This window comes from Penaeus chinensis, chromosome 14, assembly GCF_019202785.1.
Source record: "Penaeus chinensis breed Huanghai No. 1 chromosome 14, ASM1920278v2, whole genome shotgun sequence".
NCBI lineage: Eukaryota > Metazoa > Arthropoda > Malacostraca > Decapoda > Penaeidae > Penaeus > Penaeus chinensis.
Genome location: NC_061832.1, coordinates 7455377 through 7472876, shown reverse-complemented (window position 1 = coordinate 7472876; position 17500 = coordinate 7455377). Strand labels below are relative to the sequence as shown.

General features: G+C 38.1%; 1 protein-coding gene across 3 annotated transcripts in view; it reads left to right on the top strand.

Annotated features, from left to right (window-relative positions):
- LOC125032451 (integrin beta-PS-like) overlaps window positions 1–17500 on the top strand; it is a 47740-nt gene that overhangs the window by 3460 nt on the left and 26780 nt on the right. For 2 of the 3 annotated variants that reach the window (XM_047623589.1, XM_047623590.1), the window contains 12 exons: window positions 5758–5928; window positions 7731–7829; window positions 8252–8416; window positions 8591–8746; window positions 8866–8997; window positions 9111–9347; window positions 9478–9649; window positions 9777–9871; window positions 10492–10624; window positions 11017–11163; window positions 11768–11907; window positions 14687–14940. The exons of the other annotated variant lie outside the window; for it this stretch is intronic. In XM_047623589.1, coding sequence (XP_047479545.1) covers window positions 5758–5928; window positions 7731–7829; window positions 8252–8416; window positions 8591–8746; window positions 8866–8997; window positions 9111–9347; window positions 9478–9649; window positions 9777–9871; window positions 10492–10624; window positions 11017–11163; window positions 11768–11907; window positions 14687–14755 — 1716 coding nt within the window. In that variant the 3' untranslated portion in view covers window positions 14756–14940. Of the gene's footprint in view, window positions 1–5757; window positions 5929–7730; window positions 7830–8251; window positions 8417–8590; window positions 8747–8865; window positions 8998–9110; window positions 9348–9477; window positions 9650–9776; window positions 9872–10491; window positions 10625–11016; window positions 11164–11767; window positions 11908–14686; window positions 14941–17500 lie in introns of those variants that run through there. 3 annotated transcript variants of the gene reach the window in all.

Sequence of the window (17500 nt, the reverse complement as noted above, 5' to 3'; positions counted from 1 at the left end):
TCTCGCAGTTTGTTTCTAGAGGTATGCCTCCACTGTTCTTTCCATTTACCGTGAAGACAACTGATGTTCCTATACGGGCTGACATGAGTGCAAGCCAATCTTGAACCTCCCGCACCACTGGATGTGATAAGTTTAAGCTCTTGATTATTTGCAGGGCACTACGAGAGTCACAATATATTACAATAGAATTGTTCGTAAGATCTCTAGTCATCATGACTGCTGCAAGGATGGCATGTAACTTTGCAGTAAAGATCGAGGCTGCTAGAGAAAGACTGTCAAATGCAGTCTTCCTTCTATTCACTGCTGCAAAGCCCATACTATTTTCAGATTTCGAGCCATCTGTATATTTTGCATCTGATCCTTGGTACTTAGGAGTGTGGAGAAGAAATCTCTCTCTGACTTCTGCTTCCCAATTCCGACCAGCTCGACTTGATTGGTCCAAGGGGGGAAATGGGGAATTCCAACAGCCAGTACCTTAGTGAGATTTAAATTAAGATCTTCCACAAGATTCCTCATTCTCCTACCGTAGGATCTGGATGTACGAGATCCCGGAATCCATTGTAGTCTCGTGTAGTAAATTAGGTTCATGTAGTCCCGGTATTATGAAAGATGTGGTTCTCCACTCTCAGCATACAAGAACCCCACAGGTGAAACCTGAATGCCCCTTTACAGATTCTGAGAGTTTCATTATGAACCGAGTCCAACATCCAACAGCGGGAGTTGCAGATGAATAAGCCTCACATCCATAGTCAAGTTTATAATGAATAAGCGAGCAGTAAATTCGCAGAAGTGTTGTGCGGTCTGCACCCCAAGATAGGTGTGAAAGAACCTGAAAAAAACTAAGTGTTTTTGTAACTTTCACCTTTAATTGTTTAATGTGCGGCACCCATGTAAGCCTTGAGTCAAAAATTAGACCCAAGTACTTTACCTCTTGGACAAAATGCAGTGGGTTTGCTCCTAAATAGTGGGAAAGATGGAACTTTTCTCGTATGTGGAAATGCATAGCCTTGGTTTTGCTTAGAGAAAATTTGAACCCATGGTATGTTGCCCATTGCACAACCTGATTTATTGCAATCTGCATGTGTCCTTGCACATCCTGTAAGCTTCCTCCTGAGCAGTACAGTGTAAAGTTACCCAAATACAAATTACATGAGAAAGCACTTGGAACGACCTTTACGATGTCCTTTATAACAATGGCAAACTGGGTCACACTTAACACACTCCCTTGTGGGACCCCTTTCAGGTTAGAGAAGCTGTTCCCCACCATCACTTTAAATTTCCTGTCAGCAAGGAAGCTTTGTATGAAGGTAGGTAATGCACCTCTTTAACCAATGTCATACAGCTTCATGAGTATGCCATGCTTCCAAGTGGTATCATAAGTCTTTTCAAGGTTAAAGAAGACTACTAACATGTGATGTCGCTGTGCAAAGGAATTCTGGATAGCAGTTTCCATCCTCACAAGTGCATCTGTAGTCGATCTCAATTTTCTAAACCCATTTTGATATGGGGTCGTTTTCCTTTTCTAGCAGTCATGTCAACCTGAAGTTTACTATTTTCTCCATCAATTTGCAGATGCAGCTGGTGAGAGAAACGGTCTGTAATTCCCTGGTATGGATGCATCCTTGCCAGGTTTTGGGATAGGAATGATTATAACCTCTTTCCATATGGATGGTACTGTGCCCTCCCTGTATATCCAAATGAATAGATCCAACAGGACCTTTTTGGAGCTCTCCTGTAAGTGAGATATCATTTGGTTTGGAATATCGTCTTACGGCAGAGCTGCAAAGCAGTGTCCATCTCCTTGCGCAAAAATGGCAAGTTGCATGGGGGTTCTGCTGCAATCCTTCTGAAGAACAACATTGGGTGTTGTTCCTATTTAGGCCGAAGAGTGGAGAATCAGGCAGTGTAAGATGCTCCAGAGGAGATCTCTGCCATGGATTTTGCTAGCTCATTTGCAAAGTCTGTTTTGTCTGTGAGGATTATGCCATCTATCTTTAGAGCAGGTGGTGACATGGATGTGCTCTTTCCAGTGATCTTATGTACCATGTCCCATACCCATGTTAATCGGGGAAACATACTGCCTCCAGGATGTCTGTCTAGCCTCCTTTAGCACTCCCCTGGCCTTGGCACGGGTCTTTTTGTAATGGATGGTTACATCACTTAGGGCGTCGTTTCAACTGCAATAATGCAACATTTCTTGCTCTGACAGCTTGTTGTCATTCATCAGACCACCATGGTACCGGAGGTCGACGGTACTGCCCGCTACTTCTAGGAATGGATGCCTCTGCAGCAAGATGAATTCGTGATGTGAAGTGATTAACAGCAATTTGAACACACTTGAAATCATTCACAGATCTTTGCAATACTTTGGTTGATCTAAAAAAATTCCAGTCTGCATGTTCCTCCATTCCTTGAATACATTCACCTCATCCAAAAGTATTGGAAAGTGGTCGCTTCAATGTAAATCTTCCATGACCTGCTAAGTGAAATTCAACTGTGAATCAGATGAACCAATTGACAGGTCTGTATTGGAGAATGTCCCACTTTGAATTTGTGTGGGTGTGTCACTGTAAAACCGCATCTACTCTTGAGAACAAGGGTTCTAAGACCCTTCCCCGAGGGTTGCACAAAGTGTCTCCCCAGAGGTGATGCCAACCATTGAAATCTCCCAAAAGTAGAAATGGATGAGGCAACTGCCCAAGTAGATTTTCCAAATCATCTGTGTTGAGATTATGTGGAGGAAGGTAGATGGATGCAATAGTGTAAGGTTGTGTCAAGCCTATTCTCGCAAGCTTCACCTGCAGTGTCGTCTACAGGTGGATGGTCTGGAAGGGAATATTCTGATGTACTATCACTGCCACTCCTCCATGAAGTCCATTATCAAAGGTTTCATAATGGGCTTGAACTTGGAATCCTCTCAGGGAAATCAGATGATTTTCCCTGGTCATAATCTCTTGTAGGCGTGAATTCCCTGACAGTTCCATTTGATTAGGGTATCCAGTTCTTCAGGTTGACAAACTACTTCATAAGGTGTTTGGCAGCACCTGTGGTTAAGGCCTGCCCCACAACTTCAGGCTGTCCCTTTCCAGCATCTTGGGAGCACCTTTTGAAAGGTTTACCTGTGGAACTAGTTTCTACAGGCTTCCTATGGACAGGCTCAGGATTTCTTTGCCTGGACAAAGGACGGACCTGAGCCTTTGGTTACGGAGCATTCTGTCCAGCAGCAGAGGCCCCTGTGGATGTGGTGGCAGCTGCGGCAGTCACCGTTAAGGCCTCTGGAGCCCTGCCTGACGGCACCAATGACCCCACCCTAGGAGTCTTTTGAATAGGCTCAGGATTCCTCTACCTAGGCAAAGGGTGTACCTGAGTCTTTGCTTCAGGGATATTCTGCCTAGCAGCAGAGGCCCCTGTGGATGTGCATGTGAGGCCTCTGGAACCTTAACTGATGGCTCCAAAGACCATACTTTTGAAGGAGTCTCCTCAATAGACCACTCACTCCTACTCCGTTTCTGGAGGAACAACTCACCAGAGGCAGTTTCCGCATTTGAGGACTGAGGTTTATAGGTAGTTGCATAGGTGTGTGGTGGAAGAAGTATTGGAGGGTAAGGGATGGCGGGAAGGAGAATGGGTTTGAAGAGGCAAAGTACTTACCTGACTGTGCAAACAGCACATGGGCACTTCTTTTTCAAACTTGTACCTCTTACATTGCTTAGATTTTCTTTGAAGTGGTAACATTGGATATTGGATCTGAACAGTTGTCATCTCTTTTATGACCTGTTGTACCACACTTTACACACACTCTTGGTTGTCCATTTTCCTTAAAACGACAAGAGTTGGCTCCATGCCCGTAACCCTGGCATTGGAAGCACCGCTTAGGGTTGGGCAGGAATGTTGCATATCGCATGCAGATGGTCACTCTTGTCTTTTGACGAAACCTCAACTATCAGGCTACCATCTCGCTGTGGGGCTATGTGAGGATCATGTTGACATACTTTAACTATCTTCCAATGTACTTCAAAGATATAAAGATCCATGACTGATACACCATCAGTGGTCTTCACAACTAGGTATTTACTATATAAGATACTTTCATATTTACCAGGTAAGATTTCCTTAATAGATAGAGGAGGACTTCTCTCCTTACCTGGTTTGGGAGCTCGGGAACCATTACAATCCCCATTCTTGCCCTTTGGGACCTGATAAGGTTCCAGAGTGACAACATGTGAAGTTCCAGAGGGATTGGCCAGGGGATTGAGCAGGCCGTCAGGGAGAGGGCGTGTTCTTTTTAAATTTGTAGAAATAATACAAATTAGAATTCTTCATTTCCTCCCCCCCCCCCCCCACCACAACCAAGCTATAGTTGGGAATCAAAATCTTCCAACACCCTTACGGGTGGTGAGGAAATATACACAGTCTCAATTACAGTGCTGATGGCAGTCACGGGACCTGTACGATACCAAATGGACAATGCCTGCTTGACCCTAGCCATATTTGACCAGCTGATTGACTTGACCGAGCCTTGATCAAGCCACCTGTCTGACCAGAATAGAGGACCAAAGAGGTGTGTTGCTAGCTGCAGGGCGCCGCTTACAGCATCGCTCAACCTCCAGGACTCCTGTCTCCTGGTAATATGGGATGCCCCGTACGGCAAAGACACGTGGGAGAGTTCTCCCTGGTCTAAGCTGGAATGAACCAGGGGTGGGTGTGCCATCCCCTCTCATAGGCCTTGGTGCCCATGGAAGCCATTTTGTCTCATCCCTCATTGGTGACCCCTACAGTATGGGCAGCCCTCTGGTCCGACTCACCAGATCATTGGGACCTTAAGACCGCCAACGCGGCAAGGCGGCTCCCGTTAAGGGGGTCTACTTGAGTGAGTAAACCATTAATGGCCATGTGGGTTGCCATTGGGGTTCAAATCAGCTCTATACCCAGACGCAGGTTAGGAATAGTCACCATTGTGTCCAGACCAGTTCATGTCATATTGATCTAACATATTACTGCATTTCAGCTATTTTGTCTTGAGGGATACTTAAAAGGTAATTGTTAGTGCAAATGCAAAGGGTGTGATTTGAAGCGTGAGATTCCTCTGGTTGCTGTTGTTTCTACAAGAACACCAGTCATGCATGCACTGCCTGTCATGCATAGGCCCAATTGACAAGTTATACACAATTTACTATTGGTAGTGATAATTCTTCTTGTTCCTAGTGCAAGGGATGCACATAATTTAGTTTTTAGAAATTCTGTGATTAACTAATATCACTATTAATGATATATATTGCACTGCATTAGCATATTTTGTCAATTCTATAATCACACATTTAAACTTCCTTAATCTATTAAGTTTGGTTGATATAAGGGAATACGAAAAACAGCGTGGACACCTTGAGTATCTTTCCCACTTTATTTTGTAAATTCTCAAACAGAAACAGTTGCTGAGAAAAGATGCAACCACAAGTCCCTGTAAAGTAGTACTGACCGCCCCCCCCCCCCCCTCCTACTAAACTATACATGGGCTAGTAGCATTAAACTATGTGCCCAAAATTGGATATCATTAATTCATGCATAGTAAAGTCTATAACTACGTACAAGCACATCTTTTACATTCACAGTAGGCCTCGCAAGTCTTCCAAGACTAAAATAAACCAATGGTGCCATTTTTATTTATAATGTATATGAATCGTATATACATATCAAAGAAATGGCCATTTATTCATGCATTTTAACGCTTCACATCTCTCACATTTCGTCTTCTGACAGGAGGAGGTTGAGCGAGCGAAGGGCGCCACCAACCAGGACTTCCCTGAGGGCGGGTTTGATGGCCTCATGCAAGCTATAGTGTGCGAGGAGAAAATCAAGTGGCGCGGCACCAGTTTTCGGGTGATCATATTTTCTACTGATGCTGGTTTCCATCTCGCGGGGGACGGGAAGGTAAAAGAAAAAAAATACTACCTTTAAGTTTACATGGTAGCTCAACTTGAAACAGTTTTTTTTTTTTCCATAATTTTCACAATGTCTGCTGATCTAAGGCATTGTTATGGTTAAGGTGTGACTTGGCCATTTTCAGGAATGGCTCATTACAAAGTTGTTGTTTTTTCTATTCATCATATAAGTCATCAATTTTCCCATACAGATGATATTCACTTTTGACGGACATTTCTTCAATATTTATTTTTCCATCGGTAGTCACACATTTATCACCTTTCGCTGCAATGAAAATCACTTGGGCTTTCTCTATATTTCATACAACACATTATGTGATAATCTGTAACAAAATTAATAAATCTCTATTATCTTACTCATTCACTATTTCCAAATAAGAGAAACATTTAACAAACAAGCACAGATTGTAAACATTGATGTCGTATGCGACATGTGATATCATATTTGTAAACGGAATGTCGTACTTTTATAACTAATCATATTAGCACTATTACTTAATTTTCCCATTAGTTAACTTTGGTAGGATTTCAGTGGAAGGAACACTTGTGGATAGTACCTGACGGACGATTTTTCAAAACCCTGAAATGCAGATCATCAAGCGACCCCCAGTTTATATGCGTTTTATACTGTGGAATATGTTGGACTGTATCAAATGCTGTACCTGGCTTAAGAGTGACATAAAAAATCTGTAATGTGAACATGCCAGACTTCAGGTGCCTTAAATATTTCTTATGTAATCATACTAATCATTTAGAAGTGAAACTTTAGGTGGTCTTGGAGGAAACAGATTTGCACAACGGATCACATTAAGACAGATTTTTGTCCAATAATAACTTGCTCTTTTTGGACTTAAGAGAGAATTCTAATATTTACAAAGGAGTGAAGTAAATTACAGCGACCTTCGATCGATTATGAATAATCAATATTTTTTTCCTGATAAACTCATGCAATCAGGATATTCTGATGTACTATCACTGCCAGTAATTGTGCAGGTCACGATTACGTGGTATTTGAGGTACTGTACTTTAACGTATTATAATGCTAAGTTCTACGACTGAGACCTCATTCCATTTCTAGCAATAGTGATGAACCACAGATTTATACATATTCGTCTGGCATTTCATTTTTCCTGCTAGGTTTACCAGGTAAAGAAATTGCTATATTTCTGGCATTAAGAATTAGAAAAAAACAACAATTAGAGGGAGTTACTACAGCACCACTCTAATGCACTTGATATTGATTCCATGCGGTCCATTAGCGCTAAACATTTTTGTCATGGCACAGAAACTTCCATTGACATCGTTAGATTTGTAAGGCAACAATACAGCCTGTAATTACAACTGTGTCATGGTCTTTCCATGTGCTTAGCGTGTGCTTGGCATATAAGCACACGCATGCAGCCTTGACCACAGCTTATTGTGTGGTGCCATAAAGCTCAGATATTCATGCTAGAGCCAGTACGATTCCGGAACAAATGTTAGCACTTTAGTAACTCTCGCTGTGATACTGACTCATACAGTTTGTTTGGACGTGTTTTTGCATTAAGTGAAATGGCCCTGCGATGGCAATGGGAACAAAGTCAGAATTCCTTGCTCTCTCAGTTAATATAGCACTTGATTCTACAGCAGTTTTTTTTCATTCTACAGTGGTTGGGAGCCTCTTTGGTTATATTAATTTGTTTTTTATTTCTTTACAACTGATTATTTAATGAATTTCAAGTATCAGGAAACAACCAATCTCGAAACACTCTAAATAACCTTATAAAATCTAACATGTTATCATTCCTTCAGCTTGCTGGTATCTTAAGACCCAACGACAAGCAGTGCCATCTTGACAACAACAATGAATATAACAAAGCCATTCAGTACGACTATCCTTCAGTTGCTCAGGTATGTGTTAATGTTGGATTGGTTACAGTGATCACAGATATAAGTTTGCAGTTTTTCTTTGTACAATGTAAAAGAATGCTGCTTATTGGCAGACACATGTTTTTTTCAGAATAAGTTGTGTTTGTACATTACAATGCACGCTCATAACACACATAAAACAAGATAGCCCGGTTCTTGTGATATATGTAATCTTAACATCGGACAGTAATGAGAAGTCTTACCTATCATTTTGAGAATGAGCTTTTATGCGCTTTTACATGGAATGGATCTGTGAGTCTGTGCATTCCCACTTATCAGTAGAAGGAAACAGTAACTGTTTGTATTTTGTACATTGCTTCACCCCGCATGCAAAAACTGAAAAAAGCAAATTGTGATGCATTTCATGAAAAGTCACATTCTGTCTGTGTCTCCCTTTCCGGTAGATCAACGAGATGGCGAAGGTCCACAGAATCAACCTGGTGTTCGCCATCACAGCCGAGCAGGAACCGCTCTACGCCCGCCTCTCGCAGCACATAGAGGGCGCGTCTTCTGGCGTTCTGGCGAGCGACTCCTCTAATGTGGTTGACCTCCTCACCAGCAGTCTTAAGGTCTGTAGATAACATTCATTGTGCAGGTCACGATTACGTGGTATTTGAGGTACTGTACTTTAACGTATAATAATGTTAAATTCGTATGACAGGAACTATTCAGTTGACCAGGCATTACTTACGATGCCAGAACATGTTATGTCAATGAAAGCTATTTGTATCATTAACCAACAGGACATCATTAGCAAAGTGGAACTGAGGGAGCGAGACCACAACGCCCACGTTTCAGTGCGTTACTTCAGCGAGTGCAAGGACGGCGAGATGAAGGAACGATCCTCTTGCCAGGGACTCGATGCCGGGGACGAGGTCGAATTCCTGGTGGAGGTCACGGTAAGGAGAGCATTTGTGTAGCCATTCTATTCTGCTTTTTCCTTATTGAGCTTATTTCCTTGTTGACTGAAGTATGAGATATGTTAATGTTTAGGGGAATAAACAGAATACTTTGACAGGCCACAAAATGCCCAGACAACGAGAAAGATTGGAATCCAGTCATCGAAGTGTATCCTGTGGGCCGACAGGGGTCTCTGCAAATCAACCTGGCGATGCACTGCCAGTGCAGCTGTGCTAAGCCAGGTGATAAGGTGTGCATTTTTAAGGATATTTCCGTGGTCTGATAAGAATTTTGGAATTGTCTTAAGATATCAGAAGAAAAAAAATAGAATAAAGAATGCAAATGTACCCCATTTATTTCCAGGGTTACATTGCAAATGCAGAGGAATGCAACAGGAACGGCGATTTCAAGTGTGGTGTATGTGAGTGCCACGAAGGTTTCCTTGGGAAGTCATGTGAATGCGACAGCAAGGATGCCGACAGCACTGGCACCATCAGCGAAGACTCGTGCCGACAGACGAACACCTCCGCAATCTGCAGCAACCGTGGTCAGTGCAGGTGCGGGCAATGTCAGTGCAATACGCCAGCAGATCCGACTCAGGTGAGAATTTTGATGTAAACAAAAACAATATGTAACATGTACATCTGAATTCCACTTTGAATTGCAAACTGACGTACTTTGAAGTCGCATTCCATTGATGTGAGCTGAATTCCACTGATATCCATAACAGCAAATCTATGGGCCATTCTGCGAGTGCACCAATTATTACGGATGTATCGGCAACGAAGGCTTAATCTGCTCAGGCCACGGGACTTGTGACTGTAACAAATGTCAGTGCGATAAGGGCTGGAGTGATACCCTGTGCTCTTGTGACGAAGCTGACGACCAGTGCAAGGACCCAGGTGAGGCAGGTTCACGCTTCCAGTCGCAGAGGGAAGATTATGATATATTAATTGCAATAAGTCATGTAAATACTAATGATCTTTATAGATGTAGTCCAGAAAAATTGATGCTAACCACTGTTCCCAGGCATGGACGAGATCTGCTCAGGTCATGGCACATGCCAGTGTAACAAGTGCATTTGCAGTGACGGCTACAATGGCAAATATTGTGAAGACTGTCCTGTAAGTTTTTTGTTTTGTTTTGTTTTCTTCATTTCCCTTTTAGGTGTGGTATATGTAATACAAATACAGGCACATGAACATAAACATCCATATATACATACATGCATACAGCACCCCTGCACCCATAAGCCTTGTCACGTCATCTCAAGTTATGTATTCACCCACTACCACCTTCCATCGATCCTAAGAAAAGAGAACATTATAAGATGCTTAGTGACCACTTGCTTCCTTTCACCCAGCTTTATATAAGATGAGCTTCCTTCATCCCACTTTTGCTACCAAGCTCACCACCCATCATGTACCAAAACAGATGTTTACACGCGTATAGTGAGAAAGGGAGAGAGTGCCAGTAGTGAAATGTTAATACTAAACAAACATTCAGAATTTTGCACTATATTTGTTTAGCTCATTTGGTACTTCTCTGGAAAGCTTAGGGGGGGGGGGGGCAATGGCGCCCCTGGATATCAGAGAAATAATGGGGAAGAGCGAGAAGGTGTCTGCCAGAGGGAAAGTTACAATTCGTGGTCAAGCATATGGCTGCAAATTTAAAAATCCATTCGTATTTCTACCTATGGCACAGTGTTAGTTTTACAAGTCAAATTTCTCCCTTCGCGAAACAGACATGTACAGGAAAGTGCACAGAATACACCCCCTGTGTTCAGTGCCATGCGTTCCAGACAGGACCGTATGATGCCAACGAGTGCGAGGCTAACTGTGCTATATATAACATCACCTTGCATGAAACATTAGAGGGTAAGTTACAGTCGATATAACTCAAGTCATAACGTCATTATTAACTGTCGATGACTCATATACAGGATATTGCACTTTTTACTTATATATGAGTTGTGAATTGCTGTTCAGTAAATTAAATGAAAACAACTAAGATAATTTTAGGGTTCATTCACTAGCGTAGAATTGAGCAGAAAATAATTTGTCAATCATTGATTATACAATATATATATTTGAGAATCTGAATCCAATGTACAGTTCCAATTCATACAAACCTACATATAACTCAACTGCTAAGAACGATCATATACCGGTATATATTTTTTTTCTTCATAATAATAAATCCAAACACGATAATCATTTTCTTCAATTATACATCTCTTTTAATCAAATTATTAATGAAAAAAAAACAGTTGACAGCGGAAAGGAGAAAAAATGTTCGTTTATGGATGATGATAACTGCCTCCACGTCTTCGCTTACACCCACGGGAGTGCTGGCGGAGTGACAGTCATACGAGTCCAGACGGCGAAGGAGTGCACGGCCCCTGTCAACATTATAGGTACTTTGGGCTTGATGTGTTATCCTGAATATATATATATATATATATATATATATATATATATATATATATATATATGTGTGTGTGCGTGTGTGTGTGTATGTGTGTCAGTGTATTTTATTTTATTTGATGTATTTAACCCTATTTTATCTTACTTGATCAACTTGTTCTATTGTATTCTATTTAATCTATTCTATCCAATCCAATGATCTTATTAAATACAATTTACCGCATACATCTGATCTATTTTACTGTATCCACCTAATTCATTTCAAATTACACTTTAATTCACTGAATCTATTTGAACTTCCTTCATCTATTCAAATTCTGTGAATCTATTCAACTTAAGTGCTTAATCTTTTTCAACTCCGTGAATCTGTTGAACTTAAATCTTTTTCAACTCAAGGAATCCACCTCAAACTTACTAAATCTACTTCAACCTACTTAATCTACCTCGAATTACAGACTCTACCTCAACCTACAGACTCTACCTCAACCTACAGACTCTACCTCAACCTACAGACTCTACCTCAACCTACAGACTCTACCTCAACCTACTTAATCTATTTCATCTCCCTTTCCCCCCCCCCCCCCCCAAACCCAGCCGTGATCGTGGGCGTGATCGGAGCCGTGTTGTTGATAGGGATTTTGGCCCTTATCGTCTGGAGGGTTTGGGCGTCCATCCAAGACCGGCGCGAGTATTCGAAGTTCATTATGAGTCGGGATAACGAGAAATGGACGGACGTGAGTGATGGGAGCCTCGTTTGCCTTGTTTAGTTTCCTTTGCTTTTTTGTGTTGTGTGTTCTTTATCTTGGGTTGTTTCTTTCTTTTCTTGTTTATTTTGTTTTGTTTCTTTTTCTTGTTTGTTTGTTTTTCCTTTCTTTTCTTGTTTATTTGGTTTTTTCCTTTCTTTTCTTGTTTATTTGGTTTTGTTTCTTTCTTTTCTTGTTTATTTTGTTTTGTTTCTTTCTTTTCTTGTTTATTTTGTTTTGTTTCTTTTTCTTGTTTGTTTGTTTTTCCTTTCTTTTCTTGTTTATTTGGTTTTGTTTCTTTCTTTTCTTGTTTATTTTGTTTGGTTTCTTTCTATTCTTGTTTCTCTTGTTTGGTTTCTTTCTTTTGTTGTTTATTTTGTTTGGTTTCTTTTCTTTTTATCTTGGTTAGTTTCTTTTGTTTGCTTTCTTTTGTTGTTTATTTTGTTTGTTTGCTCTTGTTTCTTTTGTTTGCTTTCTTTTGTTGCTTATTTTACTTAGTTTCTTTTCTTTATCTTGGTTAGCTTCATCCTTTTTTGTTTATTTGGTTTAGATTCTTTCTTTAGTTGTTTATCTTGTTTGGTTTCTTTCTTTTCTTGTTTATCTTAATTGGTTTCTTTCTTTTCTTGTTTATTTTGTTTGGTTTCTTTCTTTTCTTGTTTATCTTGTTTGGTTTCTTTCTTTTCTTGTTTATTTTGTTTGGTTTCTTTTCTTTTTATCTTGGTTAGTTTCTTTTGTTTGCTTTCTTTTGTTGTTTATTTTGTTTGCTTTCTTTTGTTGTTTATTTTGTTTGGTTTCTTTCTTTTCTTGTTTTTTTTCTTTCTTTTCTTGTTTATCTTGTTTGGTTTCTTTCTTTTGTTGATATGGTGTTAAGTTTCTTTTGATATTTGTTTGGTTTCTTTGGTTGTTTATCTTGTTTGTTTTAGATTTTGTTGCTTATCTTCTTTAGTTCATTTCTTTTGTTGTTTTTTTGCTTTTCTTGATGTCTATTTATTTATTTTTTGTGTATTGAAAAGTGAACCAATATGAGTGATGTGAGCTTTGTTTGGTTGTTTAGATTCTTTCTCTTTTGCTTCGTTGTTTAGTTTCTTTTGCTTGTTTTCTTGCTTTGGCTTTTCTTTTCTTTTCTTTCTTTGGCTTTTATTTTATTTCATTCCTTTCGCTTTTATTTATTTTTCTTTTGCTTTTATTTATTTTATTTCTTTTGCTTTTCTTTCTTTTGCTTTCATTTTTTTCTTTCTTTTGCTTTTATTTATTTTCTTTCTTTTGCTTTTCTTTTAGTTTCTTTCTTTTTGCTTTTATTTTATTTTCTTTGTTTTTGTTTTTCCCTTATTTTTTTTTAATTTTGTTTTTTATTTTATTTCTTTTGCTTTTATTTTATTTTTTTCTTTTGCATTTATTTTTTCTTTCTTTTGCTTTCCCTTTAGTTTCTTTCTTTTTGCTTTTTTCTCTCTTTTGCTTTTATTTTATTTTCTTTCTTTTTGGTATTCTTTTATTTTTTTATTTATTATCTATTTATTTTTTTTTTTTTTTTTTTTTTGCTTTCCCTTTGTTTTCTTTAATTTGCTTTTATTTGATTTTCTTTCTTTTTTTTTGTTTATTTTCTTTCCTTCGCTTTTATTTTGTTTTCTTTCTTTTGTTATTTTTTTATTTTATTTTATTTCTTTTGTTCATATTTGTTTTCTTTCTTTTCTTCATATTAGTTTTATTTTCTTTATTTATTTATTTATTTTTGTTTATTTTCTTAAGTTTGATTTTCTTACTTTTGCTTTTGTTTTTATTTTCCTTATTTTGCTTTTCTTTTATTTATTTTGCTTTTCTTTTGTTTATTTCTGTTTTGCTTTTCTTTTGTTATTTTTTGTTTTGTTTTTTTTTTTTGTTTTCTCACTGTTGCTTTGCTTTTGTTTATTTTCTTTCTTTTGCCTTTCTTTTCTTTTTTCTTTTGATTTTCTATTGTTTATTTGCTTTTTCTTTTCTTTATATGGTTTGTCTTTTTGATTTTCTTTATTTGGCTTTCCTTTTGTTTATATTCTTTATTTTGCTCTGCTTTTGTTTATTTTCTTTTGCTTTTCTTTTATTTTCTTTATTTTGCTTTTCTTTTGTCTATTATCTTTTGCTTTTTGCTTTTTTCTCTTTCCTTTGTTTTTTGTTTTTTTTATGTTCTTTCTTTTGCCTTTCATTTCTTTATTTTCCTGCTTTAGCTTTTCTTTTCTTTATTGTCCTTGTTTTGCTTTTCTTGTAGTTGATTTTTTGTTTATCGAGAAGTGGTCCAACGTGAATGGTCGGACCTTGTTTATTTTATTTTTTTTTGCTTCCCTGTGTGTGTGTGTTTGTTTTGTTTTTCTTTTTTCCTGTTATTAGTATTCGTTTATTATTTCGTTTGTTATTAGTATTCGTTTATTATTTTTTCCTTATTCATTTTCCTTGCGTTTTTTTGTTTTTTCTTTGTTCTTCTTTTCCGTCTTCCTTTTCTCTTATTTTCTCTTTTTTTTCGTCCATTTTTTTTTTTTTTTTTTTTTTTAAATCTTTATCTCTTCCTTTTCCCGCAAACTGTCATAGACTTGTCATGGCGTGCTAATCGACATGATTTTTTATCATGTATTGTCAAGGTATTCATTCTCATTCATACCTTTCCTACACGAATTTTTCTCTTGTATTGTGAAGGTATTCATTCCCATTCACACCGTTTCTACACGAATTTTTCTCTTGTATTGTGAAGGTATTAATTCTCATTCATACCTTTTCTACATGAACTTTTCACTTTTATCAACAGAATCAAAACCCGCTGTACAAGCAAGCCACGACCATTGTCCAGAATCCAATGTTTGGAATGAACAACTGAAGCTTCACATAAGTTCCTGATGCAGCGCCTGTCAAGAATAAAAGCGAGCATATTGATAATTCCTAATTTCTCTTTCTCTTTTTCTTTCTTTTTTCTTTTCTTTCTTTCTTTCTTTCTCCCTTTTTTCTTTTCTTTCTTTCTTTCTTTCTCCATTTTTCCTTTCTTTTTTTTCTTTCTTTCGTTCTTTCTTTCTTTCTTTCTCTCTTTCTCTCTTGCTCTCTTTATCTTTATTTTTATCTTTATCTTTGTCTCTCTCTCTTCCTCTCTCTCTCTGTCTCTCGCTCGCTCTCTCTCTTTCTTCTCTCTCTCTCTCTCTCTCTCTCTCTCTCTCTCTCTCTCTCTCTCTCTCTCTCTCTCTCTCTCTCTCTCTCTCTCTCTCTCTCTCTCTTTCTCTCTCTCTCTCTCTCGAACTCACCCATTCTCTCTTCTTATGTCGTAAATTTCACAATTCCATATGTGTAATACACCGCTGAAAAAAATACAAATTTGTACACTACTGCTATATTTTACGTGTTTTTCGTTATTTTAATTGTTTATTAGTTCAGTGTTCGTTTAACCAAAGCATACGAATGACACTAACCATCTGCCTTGTATGTTTGATTACGAGCTTACGTTACTTGTTGTATAACCATGTAAGTCAAATATTTAATGTTAAATATGATAATGTTAGGAAAAAACACCAGGCAAAAAGTGAAACTACAGTTTCACTTTCAATAAATCTCGTTTTTTCATTTTTTTTTTTTTTTGTTTTGTTTTTTAACATAGTATCAACTCGGAAGAGTGTTTTACCATTCATATTATGTATTCAGTTTTTTTTCTCTCACTATCATAACTTTCCTTAAAGCAGTATACGACAATTTAATTCTTCCCTCGTTCCTTCCGGATAAGCATATTTTTCTTTGTAATTTCTTCTGATTCCATTTTAATAGTTTTTGTATATATAAGTGGTTGTATCACAATAAAAAAGAAAACAATAATGACGAAATGATGAACAAATTAATTTATAAAAATCCGTTTCTGCAGATTCATATCGATCCTCTAGTTTCGTTCTTTATATATCGCGAAAGTTGTTCATTAGGAAGCGATGAAAATATGCTCAAGGTTCGTTTTCAAAGCATATTCCAAACCCTCTCTAAATTAATTAAGTTAATTGTTTACTTACCACCATGGCTATATGCTCAGGCGTGGGCAGTCGTGATTACAGTTTTGCATATATTTGACACAGACAGTATTCTGTGACTACTGTAATTGTTCACGGTAAAATGAAAATATAAATCATACATCGTGCAAAAAATAATTTACGCTGATATGCTTTTGCCACTGTGTTTACATAACACTGCTCTTTGTTTACGGCAGCTTTACATAGTACACTTAGGATATAGTACGAGTATATCTTCCAATGTATCAGAAGAAATGAAATATTCACATAGTTCTTTATAACTCGGGTCAGGTGGTCTGAAAGGCTGTATCACATGACATTCGGAGATACAGTGCTCAAGCGTTCTACATCTAGATTAATCTGCACTTCTTGCACCGTGCAGTTGCCAGCACTTTTTGTAATCTAAACGTAATCTGGCAATAACCACGTCACGTTGTCTGGTTTGACTTCGATGCCACCCAAAGGAAGGCTTGCTATCTCTGTACTTATCGTAGTGCCTTATGGTACAGCTTTCAGGCTTTTGAGTGTTTGTCAGATCTACTAGTTCTTCCTTATGAGAACTTTTCAATATATATGCAACCCAAGCAAGAAGGCATCCCAAGATTTATGCTTCCTTCGCCAATTTGTCTATGTGGTCGAGCTTGCGTATGCCAACATGAGATGGTATCCATAAAAGTTGAATGTTGAAAATGCGCTCTACTGTATAAGTTACGTTACGCTTAATGCAATTTACAATTTCCTCATCGCCACCTGCTTTGAAAGAATTTTATGTCCGAAGAGCACTTTGAGAGTGACAGAAAACTACTCCAGAGCCCCGAAACATGAATTCCGTTGCAAGGAGTATACCTGCCAGCTCCGCTTGTGTAGTGCTGGCCTAATTTTGCACTCTCATATTAACTTGATGTTGTAGTAAGCCATTTTTGTATACAGCGCAAGCACAACCAGCTTTGTATCCAAACTGTACGGATCCGTCAACGTAGCACTCGTATACATCATCGCCCATAGACTCTGTGTGTTCCCTTAACGTTGTTAACGCAGTTTGTTTTAACACGCAGTTATGTACATTTTTTGTGGTAGACATGTAAGGTGCACGATCTACGTTGAATTTTTCCATGGTGCAACTGATATTCTTCAGTTCTATTTGGTATTCCCCAGAGTTCGTTTTCAATCGAATTTCCGCATTTTCAGATATTGCTTGTGAAATAATTCATCGCTTTGTGTTTTAAAATAAACGTGTAAAATTTATTTGACTTTGACTTCCCTCCCATTCAAAAGTGTTAGATTCCTTTAACTGGAGATTTTGATCGCCAGTTTGAAGAGAGAAAGATATACAAATTACAATTCTACTGGTACACGGTATAGCCACCCTGTCTCCTTTCTTTTTATATTCATTCCATTATATCCAAATATATAAGCATATATTTCTTCTCCTCTTGCGCTTTAAATCATGTACTAATATACATATGAGATACCCTCATTCTACCTCATTTGGCCCCCATAAGTATACCACAACTGACACGAATTCTTTCACGAATTATATTAAGAATTACTATAATCCCCCTTGAAAAAAATGTATATACGCCCTA